This window comes from Oncorhynchus mykiss, chromosome 17, assembly GCF_057628025.1.
Source record: "Oncorhynchus mykiss isolate SJ-2025 chromosome 17, ASM5762802v1, whole genome shotgun sequence".
Lineage (NCBI taxonomy): Eukaryota > Metazoa > Chordata > Actinopteri > Salmoniformes > Salmonidae > Oncorhynchus > Oncorhynchus mykiss.
Genome location: NC_143038.1, coordinates 41,436,124 through 41,454,899, shown reverse-complemented (window position 1 = coordinate 41,454,899; position 18,776 = coordinate 41,436,124). Strand labels below are relative to the sequence as shown.

The window sequence follows — 18,776 nt, the reverse complement described above, 5'->3', positions numbered from 1 at the left end:
TTGTCACCGGACTGCCTTCGTCAGCGGGGAAGACTGTTATTCTTACGGTTGTCGACAGGTTCTCTAAGGCGGCTCATTTTATTCCCCTTGCTAAGCTTCCTTCTGCTAAAGAGACGGCACAAATCATCATCGAGAATGTTTTCAGAATTCATGGCCTTCCGTCAGACGTCGTTTCGGACAGAGGTCCGCAATTCACGTCTCAATTTTGGAGGGAGTTTTGCCGTTTGATTGGGGCTTCCGTCAGTCTCTCTTCCGGCTTTCACCCCCAGTCTAACGGTCAAGCAGAACGGGCCAATCAGACTATTGGTCGCATCTTACGCAGTCTTTCTTTTCGCAACCCTGCGTCTTGGTCAGAACAGCTCCCCTGGGCAGAATACGCCCACAACTCGCTTCCTTCGTCTGCGACCGGGCTATCTCCTTTTCAGAGTAGCCTCGGGTACCAGCCTCCGCTGTTCTCATCTCAGTTCGCCGAGTCCAGCGTCCCCTCCGCTCAGGCTTTTGTCCAACGTTGCGAGCGCACCTGGAAGAGGGTCAGGTCTGCACTTTGCCGTTATAGGGCGCAGACTGTGAGGGCTGCTAATAAGCGTAGAACTAAGAGTCCTAGATATTGTCGCGGTCAGAGAGTTTGGCTCTCCACTCAGAACCTTCCCCTTAAGACCACTTCTCGCAAGTTGACCCCGCGGTTCATTGGTCCGTTCCGTATTTCTCAGGTCATTAATCCTGTCGCAGTTCGACTTCTTCTTCCGCGATACCTTCGTCGCGTCCACCCGGTCTTCCATGTCTCCTGTATCAAGCCCGTTCTTCGCGCCCCCGCTCGTCTTCCCCCCCCCCCCCCCCATCCTTGTCGAGGGCGCACCCATCTACAGGGTCCGTAGGATTTTGGACATGCGTCCTCGGGGCCGTGGTCATCAGTACCTAGTAGATTGGGAGGGGTACGGTCCTGAGGAGAGGAGTTGGGTTCCCTCTCGGGACGTGCTGGACCGTGCGCTGATCGATGATTTCCTCCGTTGCCGCCAGGTTTCCTCCTCGAGTGCGCCAGGAGGCGCTCGGTGAGTGGGGGGGTACTGTCATGTACTGTCATGTACTGTCATGTTGTGTCTTGTTTCTGTCCTTTCCCTTCACCCTGTCTCCCTCTGCTGGTCGTTGTTAGGTTACCTTTTCTCCCCCGCTTTCCCCCAGCTGTGCCTTGTCTCCTCCTAACTACCTCGTCACCCCTTTTCCCACCTGTTCCCTTTTTCCCTCTGATTAGGTCTCTATATCTCTCTCTGTTCCTGCTCCTGTCCTTGTCGGATTCTTGTTTGTGTTGTTCATGCCTGAACCAGACTATCGTCGTGTTTGCTGCAACCTTGTCCTGTCCTGTCGGAACCTGCCGGTCCATCTGAGCCTACGTTTTGTTTTGTTATTAAAGAAGCTCTGTTTACGTTAATTCGCTTTTGGGTCCTCATTCACGCACCGTAACAAAATCACTTTAAATTAAGTTTGATTTGAATTAGTCCTATTCTTTAACTTTGATATGTTGGATTCATGTTTCCATCTCAAACAAATTTAAGTTATAGAATAGGAATACATCAAATCAGACATTAAATACACTTTAAATAAAGTTTAATTTGATTTCTTCCTATTCTTTAATTTAGATATTTGGTTGAGATGGAGATGAGAATCCAACATATAACTATTTTATTTGTAGACAAACTGGAATTAAAGCCAGACCAAGTCAGTGGCACAGATAGAACTATCCAAGCAGAAGATACAGTTGAAAGCGGAAGTTTACCTACACTTAGGTTGGAGTAGTTAAAACTAGTTTTTCAACCACTCCACAAATATCTTGTTAACAAACTATAGTTTTGGCAAGTCGGTTAGGACAACTACTTTGTGCATAACACAAGTAATTTTTCCAACAATTGTTTACAGACAGACTATTTCAGTGTATCACAATTCCAGTGGTTCAGAAGTTTACATGCACTAAGTTGACTGTGCCTTTAAACAGCTTGGAAAATTCCAGAAAACTATGTCATGGCTATAGAAGCTTCTGATAGGCTAATTGACATCATTTGAGTCAATTGGAGGTGTACCTGTGGATGTATTTCAAGGCCTACCTTCAAACGCAGTGCCTCTTTGCTTGACATCATGGGAAAATCTAAATAAATCAGCCAAGACCTCCACAAGTCTGGTTCATCCTTGGGAGCAATTTCCAAACGACTGAAGGTACCACGTCCATCTGTACAAACAATAATATGCAAGTATAAACACCATGGGACCGTCATACCACTCATGGAGACGCGTTCTGTCTCCTAGAGATGAACGGACTTTGGTGTGAAAAGTGCAAATCAAAGAACAACAGCAAAGGACTTTTTTTTTTTAACTAGGCAAGTCAGTTAAGAACAAATTCTAATTTTCAATGACAGAATGTTCAGGGGCAGAATGACAGATTTATACCTTGTCAGCTCAGGGATTTGAACTTGCAACCGTTTGGTTACTAGTCCAACACTCTAACCATGAGGCTACCCTGCCACCCCAGGCAAAGTATCCTTGTGAAGATGCTGGAAGAAACGGGTACAAAAGTATCTATATCCACAGTAAAACGAGTCCTATATCGACATAACCTGAAAGGCTGTTCAGCCACTGCTCCAAAACCGTCAGTAAAAAAACAGACTACGGTTTGCAACTGCACATGGGGACAAATATCGTACATTTCAGAGAAATGTCCTCTGGTCTGATGAAACAAAAATATAACTATTTGGCCATAATGACCATCATTACCATCAAGGGGGAGGCTTGCAAGCCAAATGACACCATCCCAACCGTGAAGCACGGGGGTGGCAGCATCATGTTGTGGGGGTGTTTTGCTGCAGGAAGGACTGGTGCACTTCACAAAATAGATGGCATCATGAGGGATATTGAAGCAACATCTCAAGACATCAGTCAGGAAGTTAAAGCTTGGTCGCAAATGGGTCTTCCAAATGGACAATGACTCCAAGCATACTTCCAAAGTTGTGGCAAAATGGCTTAAGGACAACAAAGTCAAGGTATTGGAGACCTCAATCCTATAGAAAATGTTTGGGCTGAACTGAAAAAGTGTGTGCGAGCAAGGAGGCCTACAAACCTGACTCAGTTACACCCGCTCTACCAGGAGGAATGGGCCAAAATTCATCCAACTTATTGTGGGAAGCTTGTGGAAGGCCACCCAAACAATAAACAATTTAAAGGCAATGCTACCAAATACTAATTGAGTGCATGTAAACTTCTGACCCACTGGGAATGTGATGAAAGAAATAAAAGCTGAAATAAATGATTCCCTCTACTATTATTCTGACATTTCAAATTCTTAAAATAAAGTGGTGATCCTCACTGAACTGCTTTTTACTAGAGGTTAAATGTCAGGAATTGTGAAAAGCTGAGTTTAAATGTATTTGGCTAAATTGTATGTAAACTTCAGACTTCAACTGTACATATCCTTCAAATGTTGATATTTGGTTGCGTCGACAACCAAACACTTCATTATCCATAAATATCATGACATTTTAAATCAACCGGAGCTTTGTTGAATTCTGGGTTGAATTCTGGATTGAATTCAAACAATTGGTGTTGATGACTTATACAGTATGCCTAGGGTTTCAAGCTTTGGTTGATTTAAAATGTCATGATATTTAGTGATATTGAATTGTGTTGCGGCCTGAATAGCATCATTGATCATTGATCAAGTATTGTCACATTTCATTTGATCTGTTAAACCTACCCTTTGGAATTACTTTGATAACAATAAACAATCTATTTAGTTTTTAAGTGGAGATCTCTCAACAATCATTCTAACGATAGCATATTGGCAATAGTCAGTGACAAATAGCTAAGTGGGGCTTGGTTAAAACCTTGGATGGGAGAACATGGGGTAGCTGTAGTTTGGTCAATTCTCCAGTAGGAGGTGCTGCCCTGCCTATTGTATTTTTTAAATTAAGATAGTTTTTCAAGGTTATATCCACTATCATTGCTTTTAAGGTACAAATTCAAAATATTTTATACAAGGTCTGTCTATGTTGAAATGTGGTTACCATGAGGGAAAGGGGATACCTAGTATGTTGCACAACAATGCATTCAACCAAAATGTGTCTTCCTCATTTAACCCAACCCCTCTGATTCAGAGGCGCAGCCTTAATCGACGTCATCAGCACCCGGGGAGCAGTTGTTGGGGGTTAACTGGCTTGCTCAAAGGCAGAACGGCAGATTTTTCCACCTTGCCAGCTCTGAGATTCAAACAGTGACCTTTCTGTTGCTGGCCCAACGCTCTTAACCGCCAGGTTACCTGCCACCCATGTGTGCAGATCAAATCATGTGGTTGAAATTTCACCCTCAAAACAAGAGTTGATTACTTTTTTCAAATCCAATGCAGATTCTGCATCACAATACATTAAAACAATGTTGATTTAACCTGTTTGTGTCCAGTGGGATGCCATTGGCTTTCTGGATGGCCATGCAGGCAAACAGGCAGTGAGACATGTGCGCTGACTCACCGTCCACCCCTCCTTCCCGTCACCGTCCTCCCCTCCACTTCTCTCTCCTCTCCGTCTCTACAGCAGCACTGTGGCTATCTGGAATCTGAGCACACAAAAACACACACACACACACACACACACACACACACACAGGAGAGAGAGAGTGTGAGAAAGGTAAACAATATGAGGGGGGAACACAGCAAGCGAAAGAGAGAAACAAAGAGGAGAAGGAAATGGGCAGTGGGGAACCGTAAGGGCCTTCAGAGAAGGGTTAGGGTTATAATTGTTCTATTTTTTAAATATACATTTAGTTAGAATTTTTATTTAATTCCTATCTTTTCAATAATATTTCAATAAAATTCGGATTGAATGTCTTCAGTTTGTTTTGGAAAGGAAAGGGTTAACATTGAAGAGAAAAAAATATAAAAATCAGGAATTTTAATTTGGTGGTCTCTGGGGATAAAAATAAAGCTATCTAGCTGTTGGCTAGGCCTTCAGAAGCTAGACATAAGGCCTTTGCAATTCAACTGTATTAGAGCAGCATCCGCGAGTGAAAGTGGAATCAACCAATCACATTTTGACTTGCAATGCTTGAGACCGTAAAAAAATAATAATTGGAAACGGATGCCATCTCGAAAGCCTAGAGACACGTCACTACCACATATTATCCATTATATTGATCATATACTCAAGTGGCCGCTTTAACAATGGAACGAAATGTATTTAAAAAAAATGTATGTCAATTGGGAGGAGACCATTCTAGACAATGAGAGGGCAGATGTGTGTGAACAACAGGCACAACTCAAATAACATTTTTTTTTTTTTTTCAAGGTTGCCTGGATGTCTTGTGTCATACTTATATCAATCATTACACTCATAGCAACCTAAGCATTACGAAACTTTTATTCAATCTAATAAGCCATTACAATGTTTTTGACCAAATTCTCAGTAACCAGGTTTCCATCCAACCTTTTTATGCAAGTAAAGTACATGTCGGATAAAAAAATGTAATGACAGGCCTGATGTTTTCAGACAAATTTTCTGTTTCCTTTCCAAATGTCGACAAAACTAAATACGCTAGACAAGGTGGGATCTTTTTGTGTCTGTGAAATAAATTATGCAAGAAATGTAGGTGGAAAGTTTTTATGCGCATATAATGATCATATTATATATATGCCATCATATTGAAGTAAACTTGGAGTCACGTGATGACATGTTGTGCGGTCCTCCCAATTACAACTCATCGGGAAAGCATAACGTTCATTAGGCGTCAGATTCTTAAATTATGAGGAACTTCACAGGTGCAATGTGGCCTCCCGAGTGGCGCGTTGGTCTAAGGCACTGCATCGAAGTGCTAGCTCTGCCAATAGAGATTCTGGTTTCGAGTCCAGGCTCTGTCTCAGCCGGCCACGACGTCTCGACCTTCGCCTCTCGCGAGTCCGTACATGAGTTGCAGCGATGAGACAAGACTGGATACCATGAAATTGGGGAGAAAAAGGGGTAAAGAAAAAAAAAGTGCAAAGTGATGAGCTTGATGCTCCTTTCTAATAAATATTGAGGGTCTTATTCTGGTGACATGATCATTGATGAGGATGTGCAAGTAGACATACTTTTGTGCAAAAGAGCAGAAAAACAAATATGGGGATGAGGTAGGTAGTTGGTTGGATGAGCTATTTACAGATGGGCTGTGTGCAGCTGCAGCGATTGGTAAGCTGCTTTGACAGCTGATGCTTAAACTTAGTGAGGGAGACATAAGTCTCCAACTTCAGTGATTTTTTGGCTTTGGGGATGACCAGTTGCTGGAGTGCGTGACCAGTGAGTTGATATAAGGCGGAGCTTTACCTAGCAAAGACTTATAGATGATCTGGAGCCAGTGGGTTGATTACAACCTGTTAATAATGGTGCCAACATTTTGTGGCTGATCTTTCAGCAGGAGAGAGGGTGATGTCCATATCACCAACGAACTATCATGGTCCAAACACACCAAGACAGTCGTGAAGAGGGCACAACAACACATTTTACCCCTCAGGAGACTGAAAAGATTTGGCATGGGTCCACAGATCCTCAAAAAGTTCTACAGCTGCACCATCGAGAGCATCCTGACCAGTTGCATCACCGCCTAGTATGGCAACTGCTCGGCATCTGACCGTAAGACACTACGGAGGGTAGTGCGTACGGCCCAGTACATCACTGGGGCCAAGCTTCCTGCCATCCAGGAACTACACTGCTCAAAAAAATAAAGGGAACACTTAAACAACACAATGTAACTCCAAGTCAATCACACTTCTGTGAAATCAAACTGTCCACTTAGGAAGCAACACTGATTGACACATTTCACATGCTGTTGTGCAAATGGAATAGACAACAGGTGGAAATTATAGGCAATTAGCAAGACACCCCCAATAAAGGAGTGGTTCTGCAGGTGGGGACCACAGACCACTTCTCAGTTCCAATGCTTCCTGGCTGATGTTTTGGTCACTTTTGAATGCTGGCGGTGCTTTCACTCTAGTGGTAGCATGAGATGGAGTCTACAACCCACACAAGTGGCTCAGGTAGTGCAGCTCATCCAGGATGACACATCAATGCGAGCTGTGGCAAGAAGGTTTGCTGTGTCTGTCAGCGTAGTGTCCAGAGCATGGAGGCGCTACCAGGAGACAGGCCAGTACATCAGGAGGTGTGGAGGAGGCCGTAGGAGGGCAACAACCCAGCAGCAGGACCGCTACCTCCGCCTTTGTGCAAGGAGGAGCAGTACCAGAGCCCTGCAAAATGACCTCCAGCAGGTCACAAATGTGCATGTGTCTGCTCAAACGGACTCCATGAGGGTGGTATGAGGGCCCGACGTCCACAGGTGGGGGTTGTGCTTACAGCCCAACACCATGCAGGACTTTTTTCATTTGCCAGAGAACACCATGATTGGCAAACTCGACACTGGCACCCTGTGCTCTTCACAGATGAAAGCAGGTTCACACTGAGCACATGTGACAGACGTGACAGTCTGAAGACACCGTGGAGAACGTTCTGTTGCCTGCAACATCCTCCAGCATGACCGGTTTGGCGGTGGGTCAGTCATGGTGTGGGGTGGCATTTCTTTGGGGGGCCGCACAGCCCTCCATGTGCTCGCCAGAGGTAGCCTGACTGCCATTAGGTACCGAGATGAGATCCTCAGACCCCTTGTGAGACCATATGCTGGTGCGGTTGGCCCTGGGTTCCTCCTAATGCAAGACAATGCTAGACCTCATGTGGCTGGAGTGTGTCAGCAGTTCCTGCAAGAGGAAGGCATTGATGCTATGGACTGGCCCGCCCGTTCCCCAGACCTGAATCCAATTGAGCACATCTGGGACATCATGTCTCGCTCCATCCACCAACGCCACGTTGCACCACAGACTGTCCAGGAGTTGGCGGATGCTTTAGTCCAGGTCTGGGAGGAGATCCCTCAGGAGACCATCCGCCATCTCATCAGGAGCATGCCCAGGCATTGTAGGGAGGTCATACAGGCACGTGGAGGCCACACGCACTACTGAGCCTCATTTTGACTTGTTTTAAGGACATTACATTAAAAAGTTGGATCAGCCTGTAGTGTGGTTTTCCACTTTAGTGTTGAGTGTGACTCCAAATCCAGACCTTCCATGGGTTGATAAATTTGATCTCCATTGATAATTTGTGTGATTTTGTTGTCAGCACATTCAACTATGTAAAGAAAAAAGTATTTAATAAGAATATTTCATTCATTCAGATCTAGGATGTGTTATTTTAGTGTTCCCTTTATTTTTTTGAGCAGTGTATGTACTAGGCGGTGTCAGAGGAAAGCCCCGAAAATGGTCAAAGACTCCAGTCACCCAAGTCATAGACTGTTCTCTCTGCCATTGCACAGCAAGCGGTACCAGAGCGCCAAGTCTAGGACCAAAAGGCTCCTTACAGCTTCTACCCACAAGCCATAAGGCTGCTGAATAATTAATCAAATGGCCCCCCGGACTATTTACATTGACCCCCCTCCCATTTGTTTTTACACTGCTGCTACTCGCTGTTTATTATCTATGCATATTCACTTTACCCATGCCTACATGAACAAATTACCTCGACTAACCTGTAACCTCACACATTGACACGGTATCGGGATATATAGCCTCATTATTGTTATTATATTGTGCTACTGTAACGGATGTGAAACGGTTAGCTAGTTAGCGGTGGTGCGCGCTAAATAGCGTTTCAATCGGTGACGTCACTTGCTCTGAGACCTTGAAGTAGTGGTTCCCCTTGCTCTGCAATGGCCGTGGCTTTTGTGGAGCGATGGGTAACGATGCTTTGTGGGTGACTGTTGTTGATGTGTGCAGAGGGTCCCTGGTTCGCACCCGGGTATGGGCGAAGGGACGGTCTAAAGTTATACTGTTACATTGATGCTGTTTTTACTTGAGTTTATTTGGTAAATATTTTCTTAACTTTTTTGAACTGCATTGTTGGTTAAGGGCTTGTAAGTAAACATTTCATGGTAAGGTCTACTACACCTGTTGTATTCGGCACATGTGACAAATAAAGTTAGATTTTTATTTGATTTGAATGTGTCAAAGACCTAACTGGGTCCAGCACCGCACGGTATGGCTTGTTATACACTATACATGTATATACAAAGTATATAAACCATTTCAAATTAGTGGAATCAGCCACACCTATTGCTGACAGGTGTATAAAATCGAGCACACAGCCATGCAATCTCCATAGACAAACACTGGCAGTAGAATGGCCTTACTGAAGAGCTCAGTGACTTTCAACGTGGCACCGTCATAGGATGGCACCTTTCCAACAAGTCCGTTCATCAAATTTCTGCCCTGCTAGAGCTGCCCCGGTCAACTGTAAGTGCTGTTACTGTGAAGTGGAAACGTCTAGGAGCAACAACTGCTCAGCCGCGACGTGGTAGCCCACACAAGCTTACATTGTCTGTCCTCAGTTGCAACACTCACTACCGAGTTCCAAACGGCCTCTGGAAGCAATATCAGCACAAGAAATGTTCATGGGGAGCTTCATGAAATGGGTTTCCATGACTGTGCAGCCTCACACAAGCCTAAGATCACCATGCGCAATGCCAAGCATCGGCCATTGGATTCTGGAGCAGTGGAAATGCGTTCTCTGGAGTGATGAATCATTCTTCACCATCTGGCAGTCCGATGGACGAATCGGAGTTTGGCGGATGCCAGGAGAACGCTACCTGCCCCAATGCATAGTGTCAACCGTAAAGTTTGGTGGAGGAGGAATAATGGTCTGGTCTATTTTTCATGGTTCGGGCTAGGACCCTTAGTTCCAGTGAAGGGAAATCTTAATGTTACAGCATACAATGACATTCTAGACAATTCTGTGCTCCTAACTTTTTGGTAACAATTTGAGAAAGGCCCTTTCCTGTTTCAGCATGACAATGCCCCCTGTGCACAAAGCGAGGTCCATACAGAATTGTTTGTTGAGATCAGTGTGAAAAAATCTGACTAGCCTGCACAGAGCCCTGACCTCAACTCCATCGAACACCTTTGGGATGAATTGGAACGCTAACTGCGACCCAGGCCTAATCGCCCAACATTAGTGCCTCACAGCAATGTTCCAACATCTAGTGGAAAGCCTTCCCAGGCTGGAGGCTGTTAGAGCAGCAAAGGGGGACCAACTCCATATTAATGCTCATGATTCTGGAATGAGATGTTCAACGAGCAGGTGTCCACATACAGGTGTCCACATACAACACCCTTAAGAAAACCCTGTACCCAGAAGTGCCTCTAGAGATCCAGGTGCACACTTGTTTTTGAACATCCGTGTCAGCTTCACCAACGATTCAGTGCTTAGTGCCTGGTCTCAGGGATTGCAGGCTTTTGTAGCAACCCATCACTGATACACTTGATTCAACAAATCTATGAATCATCCACATCATGCTTAGCTGAATCAGGTATTTTAGTGCTGGTCTGGACCAAAAGTCTAGGATCAAAAGACCGGAGTAGTTGCCCATGCCTTCAGTAGATATTTAGAGATATTTAACTGAAGCATATGTTTCTGTGTCCTGCAGGGGGATTTGCTGAGCCCGTGTCGCTGTGACGGCTCTGTGCGCTGTACTCACCAGCCCTGCCTCATCCGCTGGATCAGCGAGAGAGGCTCCTGGAGTTGTGAGCTCTGCTACTTCAAGTACCAGGTCCTGGCCATCAGCACCAAGAACCCACTGCAGGTACAGGATCTGTTTGTGTGTGCACATGTGGGTGTAAGTGACTACAAGTGCTGCCCTATACCTCGGGGTTTCCATACCAAATCAAAGGTATTCTGTGAATGCTGAAACATAGCACTCCAATGCTCCGAAAATACATACAAATGTAACAAAACACATTTTCACGTCTTCCTGCCTGCAACTGTGTGACATCAGTGCACAGATAATTATCTCCACCAAAAAGACACACATTGATCCACCTCTCCCTCCTTCCACCTTCCTCTTTCTCTCTCCACCGCCCCTCTCTGTATACCCCCCCTCCCCTCTCTGTATACCCCCCCTCTCTCCAGTGGCAAGCCATCTCTCTGACAGTGATAGAGAAGGTGCAGATAGCAGCCATCATCCTGGGTTCTCTGTTCCTTATCGCCAGCATCTCCTGGCTGGTGTGGTCGTCCCTCAGCCCTTCGGCCAAGTGGCAGCGCCAGGACCTGCTCTTCCAGATCTGCTATGGCATGTACGGCTTCATGGACATTGTGTGCATAGGTAAGCTAGAAGGTTCTATAATGTAAACCTCACTGATATTCTATCAAAAGATAATCATAAGCTTTTGTGATTGCTATTGCAGGTATGAGTAGAGTTGCATATGCCAACAAAGGAGAATACCTACATGCTTGTCACGTCATGCTTGTCGTATGAAGGAGACCAAGGCGCAGTGTGGTATGCGTACATTCTCTTTAAAAGAATGAACACCGAACAAAATAACAAACGAACCGTGACTCTATACACTATATTGCTGACAGGCAACTACACATAGACAAGATCCCACACCAGAAAGTGGGGGGGAAAAAATGCCTGCCTAAATATGATCCCCAATCAGAGACAACGATAAACAGCTGTCTCTGATTGGGAACCATATCAGACCAACATAGACATACAAAAACCCTAGACATACAAAAAACCCTAGACATACAAAAACCTAGAGTACCCACCCTCGTCACACCCTGACCTAACCAAAATATATAGAAAACAGAGACATCTAAGGTCAGGGCGTGACAATGCTCCCAGAGTTTGAATGTAGGAAGGGTGGTTGAAACGTTCCAGTGTTACAGCACTAGGTCTAGGATCTAAACAGTTTACAGATATTCTACCTTCTCTTCATAAGCTTTTGTGATTGGTCTCCTGACAGTTACTATGTCTGACCTGAACTTTGACAAGGGGAAGCATCCTACAGTTTTTTAATTTCAGTGCAGTTTTCACAAGTATGCGGTACATTTTCATAACTTTTAGTACAAAACTCAAAAACAGTTCATCATAAAGGCATTTGCTTCAAAACTCAAAGCACAGTTTCAATTGACTAAGTACAAACACAAAATCATACAGTCACCTTTTTCTCCAAACTTAATCAGTGTTTCATCTACTGTAGAAATACATGTTTTGTTAAACAACATTTTACTGTTACATAATCTGAACGCTCTTAATTGATGATCGCTTAAATGTTTGGTAAACCTAAAGCTTCTAAAGGTAAACCGGTTTGTCTACTACAGATTTTGAGAACTACATAATGAAAATGTATGTCTGCAATGTAGAAACATAGAAGTATGATTAATACTCAAATGTACTACTACTATGATGACTGTTATGATTTTATTTCACAGTATGTTTTAAAAAAATCTGATATTGACAAGACCAGATATGTGCAACAAATCAAATTTTATTGGTTGCATAAACAATTTAGATGTTACAGCAGGTGCAGCGAAATGCTAGTTGTTCTAGCTCCTACAATGCTGCAACTCAATTTCAATACCGTACCAATATGAAAATAATCCAGACAGTCCAAAACAAGAAAGAAATGCATCCCTACGGCCAATACCAAGGGTAGGCAACCCTGGTACTGACTGGAGTGCTGCAGGCACGGCATGTTTTTTTTATTTAACCGACCTGGAAGACCAGGTGTGTTGAATTTAGGCAATCACTGAACTGATTAATGAGCTCAGTTTGTCAGGTGTGGGGATCTAGTTGGAACAAAATAGTTCCTGCAAATCTTGCCCATCACCGGCAGCTAAAATCAAATCAAATGAGGTGTGTGTCACCCAACACTCTCTCTCCTCCTCCACTGAAGTAACGTATCTGCTCCTTGGTGCACCTTGGAAGGAACCACTTATTATGGAGAATAGGGGGGTACTCTTTTCCTGGTCCAGTCAGTGTGCCCCTTCCGCAAACTTCAGCTGACAGATCTTTTTATAAATAAATGTTATCAAATGTGGGCTAAAAAATTAACTATAGTTATTAATTTAACACCTGAAAAATAAATAAAAAACAGGACTTATCTGAGGGGCCACGTGCCTAGCAACCTTGCACAATGAAAGGTTTTGAATGTAAGACTGGCTGCATTACAAGTGTTACCAGTTTGGTGTTTTGTAGTAAGAGTTTTGAAAATTCACCACAAAGCGATAAAAAAACGTTATTAACTCTTGATCATTTTAACATTCATGGTCAGTTCTCCTTGTAGTTGTCAGCTGTGTGTGTGTGTGTGTATAATTTAGTTAGTGAGAGCAATTAGTTTGTTTTGCTCGTTTCTGTTTGGGCTTTCAGCTCACTTAGGTCGTAGTCTGTGTGACATGTAATGCTGAAAATGTACAGCCACTTCTCAAGAGCCTTGTACATCCAGACTGTTTAAATATTTACAGCATACTTGTGCAAAGGTAGCCTACAATCATTTCTGCCTTAAAGGTTTTTTCCCCCCACAGTGTGTTCTTACTTTCTCTCCTGTTCTTCTCTTTCTCTGTGTCCTTTCATCTGTTTCCTTCTTTGTCTGGCTATTCACACTCTGCAATCTTTCACTTCTCTCCATCCACTTGCCTTCCTCCTCCATCCACCTATTTTCTATTCACTGTCTCTCTATCTCCTACCTCTTGTATCGCTCCTGCATCCCTCACGTTCATACCTGTCCTCTCTCTCTCTCCCTTTCTCTCTCTTACTTGCCCATGTCTGTCTGTCCATGTCTGTCTGGTTTTCTCTGTCCAGGTCTTATAATTCATGAGGGATCGTCTGTATACCGGATCTTTAAGCGCTGGCAGGCGGTGAACCAGCAGTGGAAAGTACTGAACTATGAGAAAGACAAGGACATGGGCGACCCCGTCAGCTCCAGCAGCAAGGGTGGGGGGCGTGGGGGTCGAAACCCTCCCCACAGTTCAGCCGGGGCGGACAGGGGAGGCCGGGCAGGCCAGCGTGTTAGGACTATTCTCAACCACCACTGTGGCTACACCATCCTGCACATCCTCAGCCAGCTGAGGCCCAGCGATGCACGCATCAGCGCCACGACCAACCGTGAGATGGTCATGAGGGTCACCACCGTATGAGACCGGACTCTGCGGGTGGGAGGGATTTGGACAACAGCCACCAACCCCCTGATCCACCTCCTTAAAACCCCCAAATGACTCTCACCGTTCGCCCCTGGCCTTACCCCCCTCTGCACTGAGTATCTCCCTAAGCCCAAAGTGTGGCGCAGTGAGAGTGAACATAAACACAACGGCATAGACGCAGAGATCCTGCTTCTGATAACCCTCCTATGAGACACGAGGGGAGGGAGAGCAGCACAGCTAGAGTGTTGTTGAAGTTACAGACACAGACTGTAGGACAAAACCATTAATAAAAAAAGACTAAAAGGAAATGGCTTCGATAAAAAAAGAAAAAAAAGCTGGAGGGCTTTCTTTCGCCAGGTGAAATACACAAGGTATTGTCATTATTCCTGTTCTTCTATTTTCTGAAGAAAACCTCAAAGTATTGTTACTGATTTAGATTTTATAATCGAGAACATGTTGAGGAAAAATGGCAAGGGACATTTTCTTACATCTGCCCCCCAAACCCATGCCTCCAATTTTGACCCACATCTCCCCCTCCTCAACTCAACTCATCCCTGTATCCCCATACCCTCCCCTTTTCTCTTTCTTTTTCTCCACGGTGTCTGTCAAATACATTCCCTGTCCACCTGTAACACCTAAACTGTCCCTTTGGCGCAAAGCAGACATGGAACCCTCTAAAGGATACGAGCAAAAAAGTGCAATAAAACTATTTAAAGAGATATGACTGACACATCTGAATGAGATTCCAACATTACAATTCATCTTCTGCAATAAAGAAACCTGTACATGTCATGGTGAAACCCTGTGTGACGTCACAGTTTTATATTGTGCACAATATTTGGTATCAATAGTATATGTTGTCTTGTTTTCATCAGTTACTGTGTGAAGTTCTGAGATTTGTACCTTGGAATATTTGAATATGTTAAAGTTAACAATAGAAGGTAGGTAAAGCATCAATAATTAGAGTTAATCAACTGGAACCGATTTACATTTTTCTTTAATGGTTTGAATATAATATAAGCTAACCTCAATCGACTGAAATTGACATGGAATTAGCCCCATCTGCCAATGGGTAGGGTAAGGATTCAATTGCAGAATGGCGTGTATAATAATTTTGGCCTTTCACAACAGAAATTGTGAAGCTTTGTGTACCCACTATTACCATTTTCTGGATTCTGACTGTAGTTTACAGAATGCAGGAGAGTACAATGCTTATGTGTTAGAGTGGACTACTTATACCCTCATTGTTTGTGAAAAGTAATTATTTTCAATTCAGTAAATGCGGAGTAGGCCAACAGATGGCGACAAATGACCAATATAAAAGATTGATGGTCTTTGATGGTCTATGGGCAGCAATTCATGTTTTGATATCTTTAAAACAGATTAAAACAGCCACAATAAAAAGAACATGGCCTTTAAGTTGAACATTTTACTGCAGTGGGCTGAATCAGGGTCACACAGAGTGATTATTGGTGGTCTTAAACAAATCTACTTTACAACATGGTTCTGGGCTTAAAAATAGAAAACACCTGTACCATGTCAGATATAGAGTTGAAATATATAAACATTTTGCATTTGCATCCCAATATTACACATTATATACATCACAGAAGACTGAAATATAACAAAATTGTTTGACATAGAAACACTGGATTTTTGTCAGGTTTTCTGAAATAATATTTATTAATTATTATTATTTATTAAATATTAATAACATAATTCCACGCATGAGGCCAAAAAGGGAGCTTTTGGTCATTGACTGCAGGAAAGGGCTACCATATCCATAATACGGAACAGGTGAAATAGAATAATGCCCAAATAGATGTGTCCCGTTGCAAAGAAAATGGTATACATAATTTGTCTTTCAGTGAAGTGACACACATCATGCACAGTGGTGGAAAAAGTATTAAATTGTCATACTTGAGTAAAAGTAAAGATAACTTAATAGAAAATGACTCAAGTAACAGTAAAAGTCAACCAGTAAAATTCTACTTGAGTAAAAGTCTAAAAGTATCTGGTTTTAAATGTACTTGAGTACAGTGATGGAAAAAGTACTAAATTGTCATCAATTGTCAAAGCTATACATCAAATTCCTTAAACCAGAGAGCACCTTTTTCTTTGTTTTTTAAACACTCCGACACTCAGACATCATTTCCAGATGCAGTATTTGAGTTTAGTGAGTCCGCCAGATCAGAGGAAGTAGGGATGACACTGCGTTATATTGATAGGTGCACGAATTGCACCGTAATTCTGTCCTACCTGAGCATTCTAAATGTAACGAGTACCTTTTGGTGCCAGGGAAAATGTATGGGAGTAAAAAGTACATATTTTCTTCAGGACTGTAGTGAAGTAAAATTTTAAGTTGTCAAAAATATAAATAATAAAGTACAGATACCCCCAAAAACTACTTAAGTAGTACTTTAACATATTTTTACCTAAGTACTTTATACAACTGCATTTGCATTGATACAATACAGCAGTAAATCCATATCTACAGTTGAAGTCGGAAGTTTACATACACCTTAGCCAAATACATTTAAACTCCGTTTTTCACAATTCCTGACATTTAATCCTAGTAAAAATTCCCTGTCTTAGGTCAGTAATGATCACCACTTTATTTTAAGAATGTGAAATGTTAGAATAATAGTAGAGAGAATTATTTATTTCCGCTTTTATTTATTTTATCACATTCCCAGTGGGTCAGAAGTTTACATACACTCAATTAGTATTTGGTAGCATTGCCTTTAAATTGTTTAACTTGGGTCAAACGTTTCAGGTAGCTTTCCACAACTTTCCCAAAATAAGTTGGGTGAATTTTGGCCCAATCCTCCTGACAGAGCTGGTGCAACTGAGTCAGGTTTTGTAGGCCGCCTTGCTCGCACATGCTTTTTGAGTTCTGCCCACAAATTTTCTATGGGATTGAGGTCAGGGCTTTGTGATGGCCACTCCAATACCTTGACTTTGTTGTGCTTAAGCCATTTTGCCACAACTTTGGAAGTATGCTTGGGGTCATTGGCCATTTGGAAGACCCATTTTGTTGCTTCAATATATCCACATAATTGTCCTCCCTCATGATGCCATCTATTTTGTGAAGTGCACCAGTCCCTCCTGCAGCAAATCACCCCCACAACATGATGCTGCCACCCCCGTGCTTCGCGGTTGGGATGGTGTTCTTCGGCTTGCAAGCGTTACCCTTTTTCCTCCAAACATAATGATGGTCATTATAGCCTAACAGTTCTATTTTTGTTTCATCAGATCAGAGGAAATTTCTCCAAAAAGTACAATCTTTGTCCCCATGTGCAGTTGCAAACCGTAGTCTGGCTTTTTCAAGGTAGTTTTGGAGCAGTTGTTATGTGCCTCCTAAGTGGAGGGAGGTGCAGGAGTCAGGAGCAGGAGAGCAAGGAAGTCCCAATAGCACAATCATTTATTAGAAGTCCCAACTCAACAACAACAGGTGGAGGAACACGTCCAAACGAAGTCCCCACACACAGGGAATAAACTCAACACACGGAGGAGAAACCTCTACTCCTAATTACAGTTCACTTTTCACACCAAAGTACATTCATCTCTAGGAGACAGAATGCATCTCCTTCCTGAGCGGTATGACGGCTGCGTGGTCCCATGGTGTTTATACTTGCATACTATTGTTTGTACAGATGAACGTGGTACCTTCAGGTGTTTGGAAATTGCTCTCAAGGATGAACCAGACTTGTGGAGGTCTACAATTTATTTTCTGAGGTCTTGGCTGATTTATTTTAATTTTCCCATGATGTCAAGCAAAGAGGCATTGAGTTTGAACACCTTCAATTGATTCCAATTATATCAATTAGTCTATCAGAAGCTTCTAAAGAAATGACATAATTTTCTAGAATTTTCTAAGCTGTTTAAAGGCACAGTCAGCCTAGTGTATGTAAACCTCTGACTCACTGGAATAGTGATATAGTGAATTCAAAGTGAAATCATCTGTTTGTAAACAGTTGTTGGAAAGATTACTTGTGTCATGCACAAAGTAGATGTCCTAACCGACTTGCCAAAACTGTAGTTTGTTAACAAGAAATTTGTGGAGTGGTTGAAAAACGAGTTTTAATAACTCCAACCTAAGTGTATGTAAACTTCTGACTTCAACTGTAGTAGATTGGCTCCACTACAGGCTGAATTGTATCATAACGGTCTGTGATTGTATCAATGAATTAGGTAGAAGAACTCAGGAAGAATTGTCGCAGCTGAGATATTCTTGGTATTGCGGGATATCACAAGCAAGAAGCTACATGAAGTACTGGCTGGAACAGTTCTGTCCTCTCAGTTTCCCAGACCTGTGTAGCTCTGATTGAATTGTGAACATATTAGGATTAGTTGTGTTCTGTATTTTGTTTTAAATCAAATCAAATCTCAAATCAAATCGAATTTTATTAGTCACATGTGCCGAATACAACAGGTGTAGACCTTACAGTGAAATGCTTACTTACGAGCCCCTGACCAACAATGCAGTATAAAAATAAAACATTTGAATAAGAATAAGAAACAAAAGTAACAAGTAATTAAAGTGCAGCAGTAAAATAACAATAGCGATACTATATACAGGGGGGTACCAGTACAGAGTCAATGCACCGGTTAGTCAAGATAATTGAGGTAATATGTACATGTAGGTAGATATTAAAGTGACTATGCATAGATGATAACAATAGAGAGAAGCAGCGGTGTAAAAGGAGGGGGACAATGCAAATCAGTTAACCACCTAACTGAGGAACTCAATTTAAC

The 18,776-nt window shown here is 42.9% G+C and overlaps 1 protein-coding gene across 1 annotated transcript in view; it reads left to right on the top strand.

Annotated features, from left to right (window-relative positions):
• LOC110494207 (E3 ubiquitin-protein ligase MARCHF9) overlaps positions 1-14,818 on the top strand; it is a 31,591-nt gene extending 16,773 nt beyond the window's left edge. Inside the window, exons 2-4 of the mRNA XM_021569043.3 lie at positions 10,525-10,680; positions 11,007-11,199; positions 13,681-14,818. Of these exons, the coding sequence (XP_021424718.2) occupies positions 10,525-10,680; positions 11,007-11,199; positions 13,681-14,015 (684 nt within the window). The 3' untranslated portion in view covers positions 14,016-14,818. The remainder of the gene's footprint in view (positions 1-10,524; positions 10,681-11,006; positions 11,200-13,680) is intronic.
• The last annotated feature ends 3,958 nt before the right edge of the window (positions 14,819-18,776 follow it).